Raw genomic sequence first — 21612 nt, 5'->3', positions numbered from 1 at the left:
AATATCATCCACCGAATGGTGTTTAATGTGTATAAAAAAATAAACTTTTGGGAAGTTGAGGCATCCCCAATGAAATAATGAAATGTTGCATCAGCAGTAGCATTATTCCCATTGCCTGGTCACTGGTGAATCCCTCTCCACACATGCGCACACAAACACACTTACAAACGCACACGCACACACACACATAACACACTCAACCGAGCACACACACACACCATCATAGTGGAAAAAAGCGGGTGTTATTGAACAACACTAAGATCACGTTTATAATTCTAATTCAAGCTGGACGTCTCAAATCTGCATTTCCATCAACATGAATCAAGTACCTATCCAAACTGATATAGACTTTTTACATCTCTCCACATACAGTATATTTCTCTATAAAATGGACATGTCTTAAATTAATTGATAAATGACAGATCTAAAATGGCTTCTTTCCCTTCCTAGTTACTCATACAAAAAGATCATACATTTTCAAGAAAGATGTGTTGTCGGTCTACAAAGATTGGATGAGAACATGCATCTGTGAAGCTGTATCTGTTTAAGCCAAAAACACAGCAGCCTTGGGATCACAACTAACTTTTGGACATGATTGGCCAAAAAAAAAAAAAAAAAAACTTGATTGGTACAGCCTTGCTGCAAGACCTCGGCAAGAAAAGTCTACATTCTGGAGCCCGCATCGTTTTGAAATCTCTATGAAATTTGTATGTGTTTTTCTTTTTCCCCAGTGTAGTGCACAGTAAAAATCACCTGAGTTTTAGGCCAGGCTGAGTTGTGTTGGAGGGGGGCAGAGGGACATGGTGACTGTGGCGACTGACTGGGATGGCCTGGCCCCTCTGTGGCTCTCGGAGGTGGTGCTGGGGGTGACATTTTGGTTGGTGTTAGGGGGAGGGTGTAGGGTTGTGTACAGTGGTCCTGGGCTCAGACAAAACAGGAATTCGGAAGGGCAGGGGTGGGTGATCAGTGGATAAGGCTCTGGTATACAATGTCATGGTCGTCCTTGGTCACCTCCGGCCTTGTTGGCGCTACTGAGACGCTGGCAGAGTCGGAGTGACACTGACTTTCCGCTCCCTTTCAAGGGGCCCGTCATTTGGATTGCACACACACATTTTAACGCTGGTTTCTTTCCCCATGTATTTGTTTCTCTCACACTCCTTTTCTCCTACCCATCGCACAAAAAAAAAAAAAAGAATAAAAACGACAACACGCTTCCTGACTTCCTGCCCTGGCCCCAATCCCCCTTCTCCCTTCCCATCACTCATTCTCTTGGTTTAAATTACACAGCTTTAGTTCTCAGGTCCATAGGTTCAAGCAGATGGCTGTTGCATCGTGGCTGCCCCTGGCAGTGGAGGGGGTGCGTTTCGGGAGGGGGTGAGAGGTGTTAATCGTCCACGGGCAGGTCCTCTGGCTCCATGGGAGTTTCCTCCGACGGCTCCTCGCTCTTGCTAGCCTCCTGAAGCATCTGCCTCCTCTGGACCTCGGCCTTTAGGTTCTCCAGGTCCTTTTGGCTGAGGGGGGGGACCAGGCAGTATAGGGGTGTGAGAAACTTGAAAAGGGGATATAAAACTGAATACTAGTCTCAGAAGGCTGTCAATGCATGTCGTCTCTTACCTCAGAGGAATAAAGATGATGCCATTGATAATGTTCAGCTGCTCAAGCACACTGGCCATACTTGGAGCTGTGAACTGGACCGAAGGGGGGGAAACAAATCAGTCTCAGTGTTGGAACATCATAAACTCAGTCTATCACGCAAGCCTCATCAATCATGATCATTGTTAGTCTTAATAATGGAAGGCCATTTCATAAATTAATTAAATGATTGATAACAAAGGGAAATAGACAGCATCTCTGAAAAAAAATGCTAAATGTGGCCATGACTGATGTATCTTGAAGAGGGCAAGTGAATAGCTGCAAACACTGGTGTCAGTCTGTTTGCTGCCCTCTACCTGCCTCTGTGGTGGACTGGAAAGGAGTCTGACTGAAATCAACTTAAGAACTCCGAAACAGACACCACTCTATTGTTTATTTATTCATATTTCCTTTCTATCTATTTCAACCAGTCACCAGATTAATGGCCATTTTTGAGATTCAAGCATTTTGTGGCTCTATGTACCAATGTAATGTAATGACTAATCAAAGTATGATTAAAACTGTTCATTTCCGCCAAGATCCTTTCTTTAGAGATCTGACAAGTCGGTTGTGATCATACTCATCAACTCTGCACTGCAGCGAATGTACCACATTTTGTACCAGTTACTCTAGCTGTGATAGGATGATGTTGGAGGGAGTGAGGCTTTGACTTACTTTGAGTGGCATGATACTGGCATTGGAACCATTCTTGTAGATCTCGTTCATGGTTCTCTGGAGGGCCACGGCTTGTTGGGTAAGGTACTTCAGATACTCGGAGCTCTCCTTCGTCTTTTCATGGGCTTCTCCCACCTGAAGAGGAACGACACACAGGACCTTTTAAGTTCCTTGACATGAAAACGAAACCTGGACATTTTTTTTTTGCAGTACTTAATATGTTCCATGGAACATACCTGGTTCTTATATATGGTGTAGCCCTCTTTCTCATGCTGCAGTGCAGAACGGAATTCCGCCTTACTCTCGTATACTCTCGCCACAAGGTGGTGACTGTTGGGAGATAAAAAGCGTATGTTTGAAAGTGTGAGTACAAGTATAGGTGCACGGGTCTTTCCAGAGGGCTTGGTTATTACAAGTGGAGTCGAGCCAAATGCCAGGTAAGCGTCATCAGACATCATACTAATTATCCACAGGGTAATAATTGTGGTCAGCGCTGCAAGAGTTAATGGAGCGTTTTGGTCAGCGATTAGCCTTCTTACCTGAGTGCCACTTTTAGGGAGCGGAGACCGTGGTATTTAGAGTTAATTGCCAAGGCGTTCTCCAGGAAACGCAGCGACAAGTCATACTCCATTACACCATGCAGCACCAGGCCAATATTGCTCTAAGATTGAGAGACAGGGGGAGAGTTAGTTAACAGAGGTCTGTTTCACACCTGTTCACAAAACACAATCTTCCATATATTGAGGTATGAACCTACATGGGAACAAATGATACTGAAAAAGTGATACTGGTTTTAGTTAAGTTCTTCCCCTTACTAACCATGGTGACTGAAATCAGGCCTACCTTGGCTAGCCCAGCTAATTGTGATCATATGACAACCAAAATTGAAGTCATGTTTGTTGTGGTTAGCTTCACATTTTGATGAAATCATAATAATTTCAACAGTTTTCCAGACCTCATGGTCTAGAATGTTGATCTAGTCTGATGGTTTTAAAAAAAGAAAAGTGGTAATCTCTCCCTTATGTTCAAGAAGTTTTACCCAATATTTCAGATCACAAAATATTCTACTCACATCTAACAGAGCCATCTCGGGATGGTCCTCCCCACACACCACCAGCATGAGGTAGCGGGCACGATACAGCAGCTTCAGGGCAGTGGACAGCTGGCCGTTGGCAAAGCAGTAAAGAGCCAAGTGCATCTGAACAAAAACAAGAGATGTGCATTAGTCCACAAATCAGTGATCCCATCTCCTGAGAGAGCAGAGCACATGAAATCACAGTGAGCTGATGCAAACAAATTGATACCCACAACAAAATGGGTCCCTCATCTCTGGTATACTACAACCACACAAACCCAAGTTATACTTACATATTCTTGAATTGTGTTAGGGTGCTCAATGCCAAGCACTCTCTCACTCATCAAGACAGCCTTCTGTTGGTTGTTAAGTGCCTGCAAAAAAAAAATAATCACAATTAGAATTTTCCTAGTGATGGTGATCACAAAACCTCTCAGCTGCACAGCACATGGCGTTCTGTGCAGGGTGGCGCACCTCTGGGTGATCCCCCATGATGTAGTTGAGCCGAGCCAGCAGGCGCAGACAGGCACAAATCTCCACGTGCATGGCTCCGTACACGTTGTTGAAGAGGTTTAAGGCCTCGTTGATGAGCTCACAGCCCTCTTTAAGGAACCCTAGAGCAGGGGAAGAACAAAACACATCATTCAACCTGTCCGTCATATATATAATAAAATAATTGTGTATAAAATCATTCTATGGCTATAAGTATGTAAGTGTATAAATGGTAATGGTTTACAGTTTTTTTCAGTGACTAACAAGCGTTTGTCCAACCAGTTGTCACATTTTCAAAACTCTAAATACAGTTAGCACACCATCGGTCGTTTGTGGCCATACCATTCACACATTTCATGTCTTTTTCACACAATATTTAGTCAGTGAACACATTTCCACAATGCTTACATTTTTCACAACAGACAAGCTCCACAACCTCCCAACAAAATGTTTACGAATGTTAACACACAACATCCCACAATAGCAAAAACAATATTCCAAACCTTAGATACAGTATAAAAAAACTCTGCTTCTGCAATGATGTCAGTTCAAAACAATATATCTCAGCTGATAATAAACAAACAATTGAATAATTGACAAACAATTGATTTATGTTGGGCCAACCACAGCCGATTCCAGTCTGGCTTAAGACTCAGTGGCAGGGGTTATTTTTTTCTATTACATTGACACTTATACAGTAAAAGGAGGACTTTGAGGAGTGATATTTTTAAAAACAGAAACAGAAAAATGTCTGGATGAGGAAGAGTAAGAGCAAGGGGCTCAGGAAGAAGAGCAGGTTCAGTGAGAGATGCAGTGAGAGATGCAGGAGCAGTGAGAGGAACAGGGCCAGGGAGAAGAGCAGGCCCAAGGTGAGGGCAAGGTAGAGGTGTAGGAAAGCGTGGTGGTGGCATTCCAAAGGTTGCAAGAATTGTTGTCAGTGATGAAATTTGTGCCACTATCATTGACCATGTAATCAATGCGATGTTGATGAAAACATATGGCCTAACCCTGAAGATCGCAGAGATTAGATATAGTAATTTTGTGCTTTTTTTAAGCCCCCCCTCCATTTTGTTGTTCACTGTAAGCAATACTGTAAAACTTTTTCTGTTCTATCATACTGTAAACAGTATTTCTACTGTACCTCCTGTAGTAAACAGTAAAGGAAAAAATAAACTGATTTGCTTTTTACTGGAATGCTTTTGAATGTGAACAGTGTTTTGGTAAAGTTAGTGTGTGCAGAGAAATATGTGTTAGTAATATATTTAACAAAATGTGTTTTTGAGAAGAAAATTATCCATTTGGTCAATTGTGTTTTCTAGGTGTGAGTCTGTGTTAAGAGTTTAGAAAAAGTATCTGAAGTATGGGTAAGCGCTTGTTAGCGATTGAAAAAAAATTGTAACTGTTGTCTGTGCAGGGAAGTGCGCCACCTGCCTTTATTTTGTGGTATTACAAATGCAAATGTGCAATGTATTACTACTGCATATATGCCACAAGCAGAGCTTTACTTCGGAAAAAAGCCTTAAAAAGATTTTTAAAACGGAGCTCTTTTTTCGGCCATTACCTTGTTGCACCTTAGCCTGTCCACTCTGGAAGAAGTGGAAGGCGTCGGAGGCTTTAGGGTTGACGTGTTTGACTACAGGGAAGATGTTCAGGATGTCCTCCTCGGTGAAGGCTGGCTTGTGGCGGCTGTCGAAGTTGTACTCCTTAATCAGGATCTGGTGTCGACATAGGACAGAAGGAAGGTATCACATCATTAATCTGTCTGTGAGCTGCTATCTTCTTAGCAGAGTGGGTGTGAGAGCAGCGAGGAGAGCTTACCTGGATGCCCGTTTTGACGGAGATCTCTCGTAACAGCGTGGACTTCTGGAGGCCGTACTTCTCCACTGCCTGGTCGACACTCTCACTGCATCAACACACACACACACACACACACACACACACACACTTTAATAAAAGAGCAGATGATTGCTCTTTTACAATGCCAAGTCTTGAAAGAAAATAATGACCAAAACATCTCGCCAAATTGAAACAAAGGTTTAAGTAGCATTTTTTTTATTATTTTAATAATTTTTTTGTTCTTTTTCCAAGTACCTTAATTTAATGCAAGGGCAAAACAAGACTACAAGCTCACTGAACCTTAGCAGATGTTAAGCTTATAGCCGCTATTGGCTGCAAAGTAGTATGTACAGAAAGCAGTTCTGTGTTTATGGAATGTATGAGAGTCAAGTGAGTGAGTGACTCACCAATGCAGTGTGAAGTGGTAGTAGGTTTGTGCTTCGGAGACGATGTTCTTCCACAGCTCCACGGGCGTGAGGCTGGCCCAGGCGGTGTTGTCTCCTCCGCCTGGGACTCGGTTGCGACGCTTGCGGTTCTTCCGGCGGGACACCAGCTCGTCGGCCGGCAGATGGGCCACGGCGTCAGGGAAGGAGCTCAGGAAGCAGTTGAGGAAGTGGCTCACAGCCGCGGACAGAGCCGAGAGCTCCACACCCTGACAACACACACACACACAAATAAACATGATGCTCCTCAAGCTTCATACACTAGCTTCCACATTCTCAGCTATATTAACTGCATACTAAATGTGCTTTATGGAGTTCTGTCGGCTTGAGGTGGTCTTGAACGCACCTGCACAGTGCTCCTCCATTTACTTGCATCATGTTTAATACAGCGCTGCACGTGGTGCAAAGTGATATCACAAGAGACATTAGCTGGTCTGCATGCTAAACTAAGAGGATATCTGGGTACCTCAGAGCATGACATGTTTTAAACTGAAGCAAAGCTCCACATGGCGCTTTCAGAACATGGAGATGAGGACAGTGTCATTACTCACCTGGAGGTATGTTTTGAAGATATGTTTTGCACACCTGGTAACCAACTCACTTACTCCTATTCTCTGAAAGCAAGAAGAAAAAGGCTGTTTAGCAATGCAGTACTATGTAAGTGGAAATGTATTTAAAATGTACAATCCAAAATATATTCTCAATGTACAGGTGTGTATATGAGAGCATTAACCGAACCTTGAGCAGGTACATTTTTTAGGCTTGCATGCACAGAGCACAACTGTGCCATAAAGCGCCGTGGCAATTAGAGACTTACATAGAAGTACTCGAGTTGTGTTTTTGCAGGAGTCTTGTCCACAAAGTCCAGCACGGTGCCGAGGTAGCGCACATTAATGCCACGCTGGTGAAGAGCTTCGGTCAGTGTGGTTCCGTCCATAGGCAGAGCACTGTGGTCTAAACAGTCTTTAACCTACACACAGGAACAAAGCATCCTCCATCACACACCAAATCATAGACGCCTGATAACCTGGATATACTATTTGTCTGCTCATGCAAGTCTCTCCCTGTTGTGTTCTTTGTGCTTGCCAATCTACCGAGGAGACATCTGCAGTGTCCCTTTCCTGGCATACTGAAAAGCTGCAGAGTGTAGTAGCCAAATGGAAATTCTTCTATAATGTGAGCTTATTCACTTATTTTCCGCTGTTGGCTGAGTCATCTCTGTGTTGCTGGTGTCTGACGATGAGCCCTTTGTGTCTGCCTGTCAGATGTGTGTGATATGGAGAGAGGGACGCTCACCAGCGAGGGGATCTGGCAGGACACCAGGAACGCTGCCGCATCCTTCAGCAGCTGCTTCTGTTTCTGGATGGCATCGGCACTGCTCTCAGGGAAACGCACGCCTGTGGGAGGGAGGGAGAGAGGGAGGGAGGGAGGGAGGGAGAGAGAGAGAGAGAGAGAGGGAGAGAGAGAGAGAGAGAGAGAGAGAGAGAGAGAGAGAGAGAGAGAGAGAGAGAGAGAGAGAGAGAGAGAGAGAGAGAGAGAGAGAGAGAGAGAGAGAGAGAGAGAGAGAGAGAGAGAGAGAGAGAGAGAGAGAAAGAGTGAGCCTCAGGAGAACAGCAGGAGGGTCTGGATCAGAGCAGAGTTGTTGCTGGGCCCAGGAGCCCATACATACCTGGGGAGAAGATGTCCGGGTTGAAGCGGATGTCGAATGACGTGTCGCTGATGGAGCCCACGGCTTTGCAGGCGTTGAGAACGACCTCGCGGCTTTTGGGGTCTGTAGACAGACAGGGGGAAATGCAACAGGAAGGACTCTGTAAGGATTGGTCTTGAGCTAAACCTAAAACTTTACTTGACAAATGATGAAAAGTGAAATTTACACCACCCAGAATGTCAATTAGTGTAAGGGAATAAACTCAATCCAATCAAGTTCTAACCAGACCACACCACTCAACTTTACCAACTCCCAGAAAGAAAATCAAACACAGACAGCATTGAGGGAAGAGGACAGTCACATCCCAACACCCAGATCACATCTCCATGCCTCCACCAATAGGAAGTAGATTTCAATGGGTCAACCATCAACATTCCAACACCCTTGGGGTTATAGGGAAAAGTTACTAGATTACAGCAGTTAGAGGAAGGAGAGAGAGAGAGCACAAGAGAGAGAGAGAGAGAGAGAGAGAGAGAACGAGAGAGAGAGCACGAGAGAGAGAGAGGAATGGGATTCCAGTTGGAGGTGTTGTTACTATCATGCCAATTAGAAGGGGGGTTTACAACACATTATCCCCACAGCAAAGAGGCGAGCAAGTCAGGGACAGCCAACATGGCGGAGAGATGCACAGCAGACACCAGAGTTCGGTGTTTTTTTTTTATCTTAAGTAGAAACGGAGTGTTGTTTAACCTGGAGAACCAGGCAAGAGGAGAAGAGAGATGTTAAGTGACAGTGCTTAAAAAAAAAAGGGAAAGACTACCAGGAAGGAGACTAGTGCTTAGTGCATTTCTCTGCCACGCTTGCATGCTCCCGTTTCGCCTCGCGCCCTCTCGCTCTTGCGTGTGACTTTGGTCACTTGGACGTACCAATACTGGATCCGTCTTCCGCTGCTAAGGACTCTGCCAGCTCTTTGGCCTGGGCTAAGCCCGGGATACTTTCCTCAGCCTCCTTACCCTCCAGAGGGCTCTCACACTCTCGGCCCTGGCCGTCTGGGCCCTCGGGCTCAGGGGTGCCGTTGGTGGTCACGGCCAGAGCCTCGGCCGGCACTGTGGCTTCGGCTGCTGCTGCTGTTGTTGTTGTTGTTGTTGTTGTTGTTGTTGTTGTTGTTGTTGTTGTTACTGTTGCGGTCGTTTCTGCTTCTGCTGGCTGGGACTCGGGGGTCTGGCTGGCCTCGGAAGGGGTCGTTGCAGGTTCGGTGGGTGCGTCAGAGGCGGGCGCGGGGTCTTCGGAGGCGGGAGCGGACTGAGGGCCATCTGCGGGGGAGGCCTCGGGCTCTGCGTTGCTGCCGTCGGTCAAGGCAGCGGCCTTGTTCTCCTTGTTGGCTTTCTGCTGCATGAGCTGCAGTGCTGCCATCTTCATGAAGAGGAGGTACCTGAAATGCACACACGCACGCACACACACAATCAGTCATGAAGGCTCACTAACAAATGACAGCCTGCTGCTGGGGACGACATAATACCTGCAAATTGGGAGGCATTGGGAGGCATACCTGCAAATTGTTCCCTGCATATTAAACTATGAACCATTACATAAACATAATAGCTTTCTTCTCTGCTGAAATAACCACACATTATTATTATTATGCATCTTGACATAAAAGTTCCACTGCAAAAAGAAATGGGTCCATGATATTGAATAATTTTGGCATATAGTAAACTTGGTAGAAAAAGTGCTGAGCCCCATTATTACATATGCCTATATATTTTCTTTGTTTCATTATCAACCAAACCAATATAATAATAACCAAATTATTACTGAATATGTGCAGCTTTAATGCTCATCTTCATCACCTGTACATGTCTGACTATTACTGGATACCATATGCAGGCCCTGTCCTGTGTACCTGTGCTCGACGAAGGCCTCGATGAGCTCCTGTCGGAGGCAGGCCAGGCGGTGGCGGTGCTGCCGTGGGTAGGCCAGGCGCTGACACTCAGGGGGCAGCTCCTCGCCGTCCACCGGCAGGAAGTTGAGGTCGGGCGGGAAGGTGCGCAGCAGGTCCAGGATGTAGTGGCGTCCGTCGTTGCCGATGATGCCCTTGCACTCGACGGACGAGCACAGCTCGACGGGCGCCTCTTTCTCGTTGAGCACGGGGTGCCGCTGCACCTTGAGCGGCCTGCTGGTCTTCTCCAGCAGCTCCAGGTACTTGGGGTGCGACACCACCGTCTTGCCGAAGTCGATGGAGCCGTAGATGACGCTCTGCTCCTGCTCGCGCTCCAGGATGCCGGGGATGATGGACTGCGCCGTGACGCGGTAGCCGCGGTAGTCCACCACCACCGTGCCCAGCGTGTACAGGCCCTCCACGTCCACGGCGCCGTAGGCGCGCACGCCGTTCAGGTCGTTGGTGGGCGCGGCGTGGGCCGCCGCGTCGCCGCCCAGCTCGCGGTAGTGGTCGCGCACGTCGAAGCCCAGGCTGAAGAAGATGTTGTTCCAGATGAACATCTGCATGCGCGTCTCCTCGCCGGGGTTGATGGCCATCACGTTGCCGTCGATCACGGCCATGGCGCCGCGGGTGGCCGCTGCCGCAAAGTCACTGTGGACCTGAGCGAGGGAAAGGATACGACTTAGCACCGACAGACACAAAACACAACACAACAGAACAGATAGGGGAAATAGATTTTAGAAAGAGGAAAGGGAGGAATACAAGGAACCACGGCAAAAGCAACTACCGGTAATGGAGCAATAGAAGAGATGGACCAGATAGTAATTAGTAAATGGACTGCATTTATGTATTTGTATTTATATAGCGCTTTTCTACTCCTACAAGCAAGCAAGCGGGCTTAGCCCTACAAAGCACTTGGCAAATCCATCACACACACACACACACACACACGCCGATGGTGGAGGCTGCCATGCAAGGCACCAACCTGCACAATGGGAGCAGTGGGGGTTCAGCGTCTTTGTCAAGGACACTTCAACAGGGTCAGGACAAGCCAGAGGAGAGGGTGGCTTGGTGTGAACTTCTTAAAAACTCACCTTAAATATGGCGCGCTCTCTCAGCAGTCGTTCTGGAAGGTTCTTGCGGGGCAGTTCTCTGGTCGTCTGAAGCTCCTCGTTCCAGTCCCGAGTCTGAGACGCCAAAAACAGCACCGATTTAAAACCAACAGAGGACCAATGTGAGGCAGACATTTGCTGTGATGATGCCGTGTTGTTCCAGGGTTTTAGTGATCCACCCTACCTGACCAGGTATGTGCTCTTCATAACCCAAACGAGATGTGTACGCATCTTCTGCTCTCACACAGTCCATAGCGTGGTCAATCTGAGGAGCGGTCCAGCTGTACACCTGGAAAGGCGTGGCTATTCTCTCAAACGGATGTCTCTGGACCCTACAGACAAATAAAAACAAAATGTCAAAGACACACTTAAAACAGAAAGTTATTTGATAAAAAAAAATCTGATATTTGATTTAAAAAAAAAATCAGTTTATTATTTAAATATAAATAAAAACAATGATTTGCTTTATCAGTAATACAGATCAATCTAATGTTGTTCTCAGAGGGTATCGTGGCTGTGGCACTCGCCTCTTCTTCTGGAGGGCGGTGAAGTTCTTCTTGAAGGCCGGGCTGATCTGGCTCAGCAGCTCCACCAGGGAGTGGCTCAGGAAGCTGGGGTTGGCTGGCTTAGGGTTGAACGAGTAGGTGGTGGACCTGACACAAACCACAACAACGTCAACACGTGTATACTGTGCACAGAGAATGAACTGCAAAAAGGTGCATAGAAAAATACCAGTGCAAGCCAGTGTGTGAGTGAGAGGAGAAGAGAGAGAGACGGAAGGGTTGTATTTGACAAAGTGTCCCCTGACATGAACAAGGCCACTGGATGATGGGGTACTCACTGGTTGAGGTAGAATCCACGGGTGGACGCTGTGATGCTGACGTGTCTCTCCTCAGCAGTAACTATATACAGGTACATCAGGTCTCCGTGCATCTTTCTGTTGCCTGGTGGCGGATTCCAGCCACTCATGGTGAGAACCTTCAGGCACTGCAGTGGCTAAACAAGACGTAAAAACAGAGACTATATATTGAGCTGCTGACCCAAGAGGTACAACATTGAGACAGCTGTACAGAGCAGGAGTTTTTTTCTTATGCCAATCCACCTAGGATGATTTCGATGATATGATTTATAAAAAAATAAAAAAAGGTTACAAATATATTGAAGAAAGCAACTTCCAGTGTGTAAGTAGCTAGCTTTGTTCCTATGCTATTACAAAGTATAATTATTGAAAAACATTATTTTGCATTCATAATGATTGTTTGTTTAAGTCATTGTTGAAAACAAAGCTGCCTGTCTTCATTCAGGCCAGCATAACAAGGCTTGTAGGACAATATGGATCTAGTCCACACTATACAAGCAGAACAAGTTGCCCTATTGTCAGAGATGCGAATACATATCTGCCAGATGTCTGTCTGCAGTAGATGGAAGCACAGTGTTGCAGTGGGGCCCAAGCCTACCTTCCAGTCTTTGTTCTGTGGCTGGAGTGGGACTAGGGGGCGCTCTTTGCTGCCAGGGAGAATGTGCTCAGGAGGGGTGCAGTCGATCTGTTCCAGTTCGCTGCCTTTCTTCTTTCTCTTTCCACTATCTGCAAAACATCACACCTTAAGTCACCTTCTCATCGTCATCTTCTCATTCAGTTCAGAAGAGCGAACACTATGATACGGATACATGCACAAGAAAGGCATTTTTATCTTTGGAGCAATACTGAATATATTCCTACTATTCGATCATATTTGATCAAATTATTTAATGTACAACGCTGAAAGTGTCATCAGCATCTTCATCAAGGAGATGCGACTTGAGGTTTGTGACTTGAGGTAAAAAATGTTGCATTCTTTGAGCCATCTGAGCAATAAGCACTGATGAGAAGACCCAAGGAAAAGACACCTATTACGGTTAACAACATTTGTATGACACGAAATGATATTAATATTGACCCACACAAATGAATGCTAATTAAACAAACTGGGTAATAGATTCTGCTAATTTAATACCACACAACACCATACTGCACGCAAGTACGCAATTAAACTCTCAATTTAAGTTACACTCTCAATTAAAGTCAACCTACATCATGTTTCTCTAGATGCTAAATAAAACGCCACAAACTGAATGTACTGTCATTTCTGCTCCATTGCGCTCTACGACATGTTAATAAAATTGGCAAAGTGCCTGCTCACACAGGCACAGTAGCCATCCAAAGTGCACGCTGCACATTTTAATTAGTGCCCAAAGACACAGACACCTACCTCCCAGATCCCCATCTGTGAAGACACTTAGAAAGGAGAGCGAGTTACAGTCCACCCCGTTGTAGGCATCTGAGGGGTCCATGCTCTTCAGCAGGTCTCTGATGTGGCGTACATGTATACGAGCTTCACGTACTGTGTAGGGCTCTACGGGACAGACATAGAAGCAAAAGGTTTAATACACCGACATGACCTCAGAAATGTCAGCTGCAGATAAATATAATCATTGTACCATTTTCACACATACTGTAAAATCTAAAAATGGCAAATGTTTAAAATCTACATTCACAATAAAACAATCTTTGATTACAGCTAAACAATCATATGTGGCTCACTATCTTGCACACAGAACGAAGGAGGCTCACCTTCTACCACTTTGAGAAAAGAGCCTTCCTGTAGTCCCTCGATGGACTTGAGTTCAGCAAAGTTGTCCAGCACGTTCCCGTCCAGCTGCAAGGAGAAGCAGGTACGATGGCAGGTGTCCTCCCGGTCCATGAGGACCTGGTGGATCTCCTGCACCATCTCCTGAGGCGAAACCTACAAACAAGACAGAAATCAGGAAATCAACCCCCATCAACCTCCCCCCAATTTGAGAAGAGGAACTCTGAGGCATAGCATAGCATAGGTGGGGTGTACTTTGGTACCTGTAGGTCAAATGGCTCAGTGCCTGGGGCCTGGATCTTGACAGTGAAGCCGGTGTCCTGGATCACGATCACCTCCTGCTCGTTGGCATCCTCGCCGGGGTCTGCGTCGGCACCGCTGCCCTCTTGCTTGGAGTCGGTCTCTTCGCTGTGGTCATGGTCCCCATTGCCGTTCATCATTGCTGTGTCGGCACTGTGCGCTGTAGAAGGACAAGGCAGAGAGAGAGAGAGAGAGAGAGAGAGAGAGAGAGAGAGAGAGAGAGAGAGAGAGAGAGAGAGAGAGAGAGAGAGAGAGAGAGAGAGAGAGAGAGAGAGAGAGAGAGAGAGAGAGAGATGCTCAAAGTGCTGTTGACACAGAAAGACAACTGCTGTATGTGCTCTGGTTAATACAGCTAGGATGAAGCCTATATAATTACAATCACCAGTGTTTTATATTCCAGATAACATAATGGTATAAAAGTCTGAGAAGTAAGCTGTCAGCTATTGACTGAAGGATACTGGAATGGAACCAAAGTGTGGGCGTCTGATTTAAAGGAGTGACCACAAAGGTTGTCTGCCAAGACCGTAATTTAAGGCAATACAACCAGTCTGTATTCTTGGCTTTATTTTCACAGGCATGGTAAGCATTTGAGAAAAGATCGTCAACAGGGGAAGCAAAGGCTTTCCACTCAAAAGCATTTTTTAAGGTCCAATGTTATCATGAGTTTTCAAAACCTCTCTCTTTTTGGGCAAAGTAATGATGAGGGTCTACAACAATCACACAGTACTAGAGCACACACACACACACACAACAAAATAAACAGGACCCATCTTTCCACTTCAAACGACTGATGCACTGTTTCAGAGCAAAGCGTTCTACCCCGTAACGCAATTACAAAAAGAAACATCAAAGACCCTGAGAGAGCTACAGTTTAACACTGAGCAGCAGCAGACACACACACTAACTTATTTTCTTTCAGGCGACTGCTTTTTGTCCTTGAATGAAGTCAAGGGTAACCATGTGTCACAGCTAGCCCAGGGCTGCAGAGAAACAAACAGCTGGCATTCCCAGCCCAGGACATTCTGACACCGTAGGTAGCAGAGGGACGACTGGCCCAAGCAGTTTCACAGAGAGCACCAAGTGTCTCAAGTAAAACGAGGACCATGGGAAATATTTTACTGGATAGACTTGCCTAGTAGTGAACACATACTGTAGTGAATGCACAATGGGATGTCACCTACACCTCAGACAAAAGCACTTCAGGAATGACACACAGAACAGACTGTTTTTACTGAGAGGGATGGCCTCTTCAACTTAGTGAACCGGAGGATTTGCAGGGGTTACATCAGCCTAGCTCTCAGTCCCTGTGCCCTACTTCCAACCTTGATCCAAGTCACGCTCTCCTGTGTCCCATCACGTCTGTTTGGTTCTCTTGAGCATAAACACACAGCAGGGCTTGCTTCTCGACCAGCGGTTCAACTGCACTTTTGGACACTTGAAACTCTTGCTTGGTTATACTCAGCAAGTATTAGGGTCAGTGAGCTGGTGGTGGTAGGGTAGGGAGGGGGGGGGAGAGGGTGGTGGAGTTTAAATCCTTAGAACAATACTTGATTCATTGAGGCAAGGTTTTGCACTGAACTGAATTCTGAAGCAATTCTGTAGAAACTGCAGAGCAGTGCAGTGAAAACATCAGAACAAAATGTGTGTGAGGCAAGTTTGAGGCTCTATACCACGCTACACACTAAGCGTCAATTACAATGTCCTTCAATCCCCTCCCCCAACTCAAATGTGCAGCAGACTTTTTTTTGGCATGTGCTGAAACACTTTGCATGATTCCATGTGAATCTAAACAGACATTTAGGATTAACATTCCCTGCAGATTGAGGAATGACTACATTTTTAATACTAGGTATAAATAGTGCACTTGACTGGTAAAAACAGTAATTGGCAATTCCATGCAAAACTGTCACATCCATAACGCCAACTAAATACCATGGCATTGCGTTGGCGTTATGGATGTGACAGTTTTGCGTGGAATTGCCCTAATACATCTTGATTATGATTATGCAGTATTAAGCATTCTTACAAATTATCCAGTGTGGACTGGTTCCAAATATGAAAAGTATCAAAATACATACAAAATACTGCATTTATCAAAATACCATACAAAATACTGCACTACTGCATTTTGTATCTGCATACATCATACCATGACATTTACAAACCATAAGAAAGCCTGATTTGCAATCAACGTACATCTGGGATTCACTCACTCACTGTTGACTCTGTTGGTTAATATACAGCAAACTTGTTTCTGATGTCTCTGGTCAATCATTCAAACAAGACCAGGGGGGAAAGGGGAGGTCTAAGGTCAGAGAAAGGCTAGCATCCGAGAGCCTCAATCAAACACAAAACCTACTGACCTATTGAGAAAGTCAAAGGCCAAGAGGTCTAGGGCTGAATCATAATCTAATCTTAAAAAACTGCAACCTAAAGACTCTAGATGTATGCTGGTGTCTTGTGTTTGTTTGCCCATAGCCCCTGCTTCAGCTGCTAGCAGTCATGCAGTGATAGCAAAAGTGCTACCTTCAGAGGGCCGCCAGTGTTTCCCCTAGAAATTTTTCCAGCAGCGGTACTATTACTTGGGGGTTGTTGCGCATTTTTTTTTTTTTTTTATATCATACCTTCGTGTTTCTTTTGTGGACATTTTCAGCTTTCTTTTACATTATTGGTTAAAAATGATAGAAGAAAAATTACAACCCAGAAAAAGATTATTTACAATTTATTTAAATTTGTCTTAATGGAAAAGGCCACACCCATTAAGCACTTCATTTTCTGACATCTCTAATGCTCTTTGGTAATTGATGCACCATTAATGTAGCCAGAGATGCTCTCCTTGTAGTCTATTTCTCAGTCCCAAAACAACAAACCCACGTATAAAAAGTAAATACTCACTTTTCTTCTACATCACTCCCACAGTTACCATACAACTCACTCACAATTAACTCGAAAAAGACCTAGGCTACTTGATTGAAGTGCGACCGTTCGTCTCACCGTCAAGAGAACGCTGAAGTTATGAGAACACGTCTTTCTGATAAGAGAATGTAGGCTCCTATGTCTAATGCCGCAAACGTAGAAAAGGTCTGTTTGTGATAGCCTATTATAGCTAAGTGGACAGAATTTAGGCTATACGTATATGCCAACATATGCTCATATTTCCTTTAACTATCAGAAAGTTTAAACAGGCCTAGACTGTGTTCGCCTAGCTTTCCCATGCAAACATTACATATAGCCCTACGCTAACGTTACAAGTCTAGGCTACAATTAACGTTAAGACCATACACCTTGTACCACATTGGTTTACTCTATTGCATTACTTACGTTTTAATAATTTGTCGTTGAATGTTGATGGAGGCTCATCTTTGGGAAATCAGCTCTCTGGATAAAATTGTCAGCCGGAGCAAGAGTTCTCAGAGTTGACGACACCGGACGTAAATCCAATCAGCAGAAAGAACCGCATCACAACAGTAGGCTAAATCGCAACAGAGGAATTGCTCAAGCTTAACATATGGCATAGGCTACAAGCGAATTCACGGCATACAAACAGCTTCGTGATGAAATATAACTAATATCATTTTTTATTGTCACCAGGCCTATAAGTAGGCTATTTATTGTGTAACCTACAAGTGAACGATGACACCATAGGCTACACTGTGGCGGAGCAAGACCCCATCAGTCGGATGGCTAAACAATGTAACCGTGTTCAGAACGTAGGCTAGCCATATGGGCTGCAGACTTGTCTTTGGGCTTGTAATCACTGACACATCATGCCGCATATATGTCCTGAATAATGAGAGGCTAAGTGCGGATTTGATGCACTTAACTTACTCAAGACTTTCAGAAAACAATTTCGAGATGACGTTGGCCGTTGTGCTTTTACAGTGTGTTAAGTGAATCTCGTGATATTATGTTGCAGCGGCGCTGCGCCGCTGTTAAATACACTGTAGGGGAAACACTGGGGCCATTGACTTAATAATAATAATAATAATAATAATAATAATAATAAAATAATAGTTCAGACAGCAAACAAAAATTCTTCTAAAGTTACACATATAATTGTACTAATGGTATCATGCAATACTAGTGGAATGGATCTGACCCTTACTGTCAGATATGTAGACGTTTCATTCTATGACAAGAATGAGGTCTATCTGGTTTTACATCCTGGGTGGCATAAATATGCGGTTTCAATACTACATGCATCCAATTATCAGGGTCACATAAACCATCTGCTTAGCAGCTTCCTTCAATGTCAAAACAGAGCATGTTAACCAGCTTGGGGAAACTTGTGGTGAAAGGGGCCTAAGGACACTTTGATCCAGGTGTGACAGGGTTCCTCCAAGCTTCAGTGGTCTGCCAACAACCTTGGCAACACATAACACGCCTTCTGTGTGGATTAAACAGGGTCAGCACACTGCAGGAGTTAAGTCTTGGACCCAGACCACAGCCAGACCCCCTGCTAGGCTCCGTCTACCATGAACTCATTGAGACACTGGCTGTCAAAACACCTGATTCGAAACTCTGTCCAAAAGAGAATTCCAAAAGTAGACAGCACCAATGATCAAGACATCCACTTAAAGTCAACTGTACAACTGGCATGTCACTTCAGACTACAATGTGTGAATATTTTATTAATACCATAACTTTCACAGGTGGTATTTGGGCATCAAATGCAAGTAAGACCATCAAGTCCATAGTTTTAATACCCGTCAACATGTCAAACAACTGTCCGTTTTTCCAGCCCCGATAACACATACTTCTATTGCTGTGTGTGTAAGCACTCAGCTATCAGAATGCCAGTTCCAATCACTATCCTTTCAGCAACAAAGAGACAAGGCAGTGCTTTAAAATATATACACGACATGCACATAATTGACAATATGCACAGCGATTACAGCATTATTGTTAATACGAGGAATGAAACTGACAGATCAAGTTCTGGGTAAGAAGGACGGAAAGATTAGTGACAGGCATATAAACTCATTAAATGATTTTCACGTGTTATGCGCACCAATATCTAACTACAACTGTTCGGGTAAGAATACATCATTTTAATGCCAGTGATGGTTGATCTGCGGGTGCTGTGTGCTAAATGTTAAGACAAAATGCACTACAGCACAATGATGAGATCTCAAGCTATGTAACTTAGCTCGCAAATGCAGCGCGCGGTGTCCAACGAATGTAAAGTAACGTTTTACGTCGTTGAGATAAAACCTACAAAACTACAAGATCGGCCTGGTTGTATGGCTGAATAAACTTTTTGATAATGACACACTTACCCTACAGAATTCCGTCTACAGAACAAGTGTAACCTTCTATCACTGTACATGCACCATGACTTTCCACATAGAGGACTTCCGCTTCCCGGTCGCGGGATAGACAACCACCCTGGTTCAAGTCCGGAGGGGAGTCTGAAAAACGAATACTCATGCACACGGGGATATTTATGACTTCGATAGGACTAGCATGCTAGGAGATGATTCGTGCATGTTTACAAATACTAACGTGTCTATTTAACGTCTTCGTATGAACAGAAACTCTCCTGACACCCTATTTACATAAACACCATCCCCCCATTGTGCTTTAAATTGTTAAGCTCCGCTGAAGGTGACCTTCAGTTCATCCGTTCATCATACATGCTGTTAGAGAACATGTGCATTGGAACTTGGCAACATCTTCATGGCCCATGACACGACACTTCACCGCCGCAACTTCTGATGCCTGTGCATGCACAAATTCGTTTTCCTTCTCAAACGCACTATCTTGCGGCCCACAGTGACGCGATTGCTTGCCGAAGCAGTGGCTTCGAAGAGCTAACTAGCAAGCTACCTAGCGGTAGCTACATCTATGGATAGCAAGGTTAAGCTGTGCAAGGTTTCTGCCGGCTAACGTTAGCTACCGGCTGTGACTGAGTAACATGCTGAAGAGTTGTTAGCCTACATGCCGTCTGCAGGTAATGTTAGCGAACCGCCAAAACCACAGGGATAACACTCCTGATAAGATGCAACATTAGTGTTAGCAAGTTAAGTTTAACGTTTGACTGATCGTACAAATCGATGTACGTCAACTCCCATTAATTCAAATAGCAATAACTAACAGATCGTTATCTAACTACCTACTCTTACATAGTCATTTTGCTCCGTGCAATTCCTTCATTCAAACCCAGACCAGTAGTAACAGTTACCATTGACGATCACCCTTCAGGAAAGACTAAAATGCATGGCTTGCTTGGTAATGTTACGCATGTCTGACTGACATCAACATTAACTGAGCAATGTAATATTAACGTCAACGTTGGTGACTGAAGGCAAGTAGATGATGTCCTCGTAATAGAAGCTACTTCTAACGTCAGTTAGCGATCTTGGCCACAAAGACAAGTAAGGTTACAGAAGTCATTAAGTTAACTTGTCTCAACTGTGGTCAATAAAAATCCCCATAACATACTGCTGGCCAGTGACCAAATCGGACACCTGGTCGATCTAGAGGTATTAGCTGAAGTAGATGCTAACAGGGACTTTGATGTTACTTAACGTTACCCTTGTCGCTCTGCTGTAGCCAGCTTGCTATGCCTACTAGTGATACGTAACTTTGGCTAACGTCGTTTGTGCCGTTAACCACAGCGTTTACGTTGGTGAGATTTCCAAAGAGCTAAACATTAAATGAACAAGGAATCAACCAACCACAGCCACAGGGATCCTTGAAGGATGTCTTGGTAGTCTCTTTGCTGTCCGGCGTGTCTCCTTCTGCGGGATCAACAGAGTTGCAGTTTGGAACTGACGCCGGGATGTCATCTGTCTTGCTCACCATGATTGTGCAGTCACTAGCCTCTCTAGGCGTATTCTTTAGCAACAGAGGTCCGTTGCTTTGAGCCGAAAAGGAAATCTGACGGTTGTCCTCGATAAAGTGGTTAGCAAGCTACATGCAGAGGGTACGGTCAGTGGTACGATATTGCAATAACAACTCCACAGAGGAAGGACAGTTCCAGACTTGGCTGTCACACGTGGTTTCTCCTCCTCTTGACCTCTTTGCCTTTGTGTTTCGCCCCACCCCCTGAAATCTACGGAAAGTCTATTGCGCCAGTTCAGTGTAAATAACGGTGTCGACATGCCCCATACACAAAATAAATATATTTTCAAAATATATTTGAAATATATTTTGGAATATATGCAAATATTCGAAATTGGCCCAATAAATATATTTTAGTTAATATATGTTTTCAATTTATTTTTTACATTTTAAATTTGAGTTCAGCTATGTTCGAGTTGACAGCTGTCCCCAGTTGTCCCTTGGTGGCCTGTGGAAACTTCTTCAACACTGCGTCTGGGGGTAGAAGGATAGACACTTTGTTTAGGTTTAGCTATTAGATGTGATCAGCATTTCCCAAAAGCATAGTTAGCAACTGCATTTGTTTCCTAGATACAGTATATCTAATAAACTGGCAAGTATATCTAATAAACTGAGTGTGTAAATGTGTTTACATTACATTTCACATTGTAACATTATCACCACCTGACTGAATGTTAAGTAAATCAATTGGCATCTCAGTGCTTCCCGCTGCTGGTCAGTCTCATCCGTTCTGGATTTTCCACTGAGTGCACTTAGTTGGTGTTCGATATGAGACGACACTATTATGTTGAAATTCACACACCTTACAAGCAAGCACACAGTGCACGGCATGAAAGTGTACTGACATAAGTACGCCATCTGAGTGATTTTTTGCTGCATTATTATTATATGCATATTGTTTTGTGTATGTACACTTACCAGCCACTTTATAAGGTACACCTAGCAAAAATAAATGCCGTGTAATACACCAGTCCTGCAATATCCCTG

At 44.6% G+C, this 21612-nt stretch overlaps 1 protein-coding gene across 5 annotated transcripts; it reads right to left on the bottom strand.

Moving 5' to 3' along the window:
* Positions 1-1149: 1149 nt before the first annotated feature.
* Positions 1150-20797, bottom strand: cluha (clustered mitochondria (cluA/CLU1) homolog a). 5 transcript variants are annotated; one of them, XM_048264269.1, is made up of 27 exons: positions 20460-20797; positions 13743-13939; positions 13464-13635; positions 13102-13245; positions 12310-12437; positions 11694-11848; positions 11380-11505; positions 11037-11184; positions 10835-10927; positions 9705-10399; positions 8979-9233; positions 8728-8948; positions 7823-7924; positions 7450-7550; positions 6971-7123; positions 6705-6767; positions 6118-6362; positions 5693-5777; positions 5436-5589; positions 3857-3996; positions 3676-3756; positions 3380-3505; positions 2847-2968; positions 2544-2637; positions 2308-2442; positions 1615-1688; positions 1150-1511 (listed from the first exon to the last, which is right to left on the bottom strand). In XM_048264269.1, the coding sequence occupies exons 1-27, from the start codon at positions 20584-20586 to the stop codon at positions 1385-1387; spliced, it is 4263 nt and encodes a 1420-aa protein (XP_048120226.1). In that variant the 5' UTR covers positions 20587-20797; the 3' UTR covers positions 1150-1384. The 5 variants fall into 5 exon arrangements, with proteins under 5 accessions (XP_048120226.1, XP_048120227.1, XP_048120225.1 ...); XM_048264270.1 differs by having other exon boundaries at positions 8728-8942; XM_048264268.1 differs by having other exon boundaries at positions 8728-9233.
* Positions 20798-21612: the final 815 nt, after the last annotated feature.

Source organism: Alosa alosa, chromosome 15 (genome assembly GCF_017589495.1).
Source record: "Alosa alosa isolate M-15738 ecotype Scorff River chromosome 15, AALO_Geno_1.1, whole genome shotgun sequence".
NCBI lineage: Eukaryota > Metazoa > Chordata > Actinopteri > Clupeiformes > Clupeidae > Alosa > Alosa alosa.
The sequence above is the reverse complement of the archived record's forward strand: the minus strand, read 5'-3'. Positions and strand labels throughout refer to the sequence as shown.

Excerpts from the sequence above, each read along its gene's own strand:
- cluha (XM_048264268.1), bottom strand. The coding sequence starts at position 20,586 with ATGGTGAGCAAGACAGATGACATCCCGGCGTCAGTTCCAAACTGCAAC. Across the intron at positions 7,925-8,727 it reads GGAAGACGGATCCAGTATTG|ACCCCAAAAGCCGCGAGGTC; the intron begins GTACGTCCAAGT and ends GTCTGTCTACAG. Across the intron at positions 1,689-2,307 it reads CCAGTATCATGCCACTCAAA|TTCACAGCTCCAAGTATGGC; the intron begins GTAAGTCAAAGC and ends CCTTCGGTCCAG.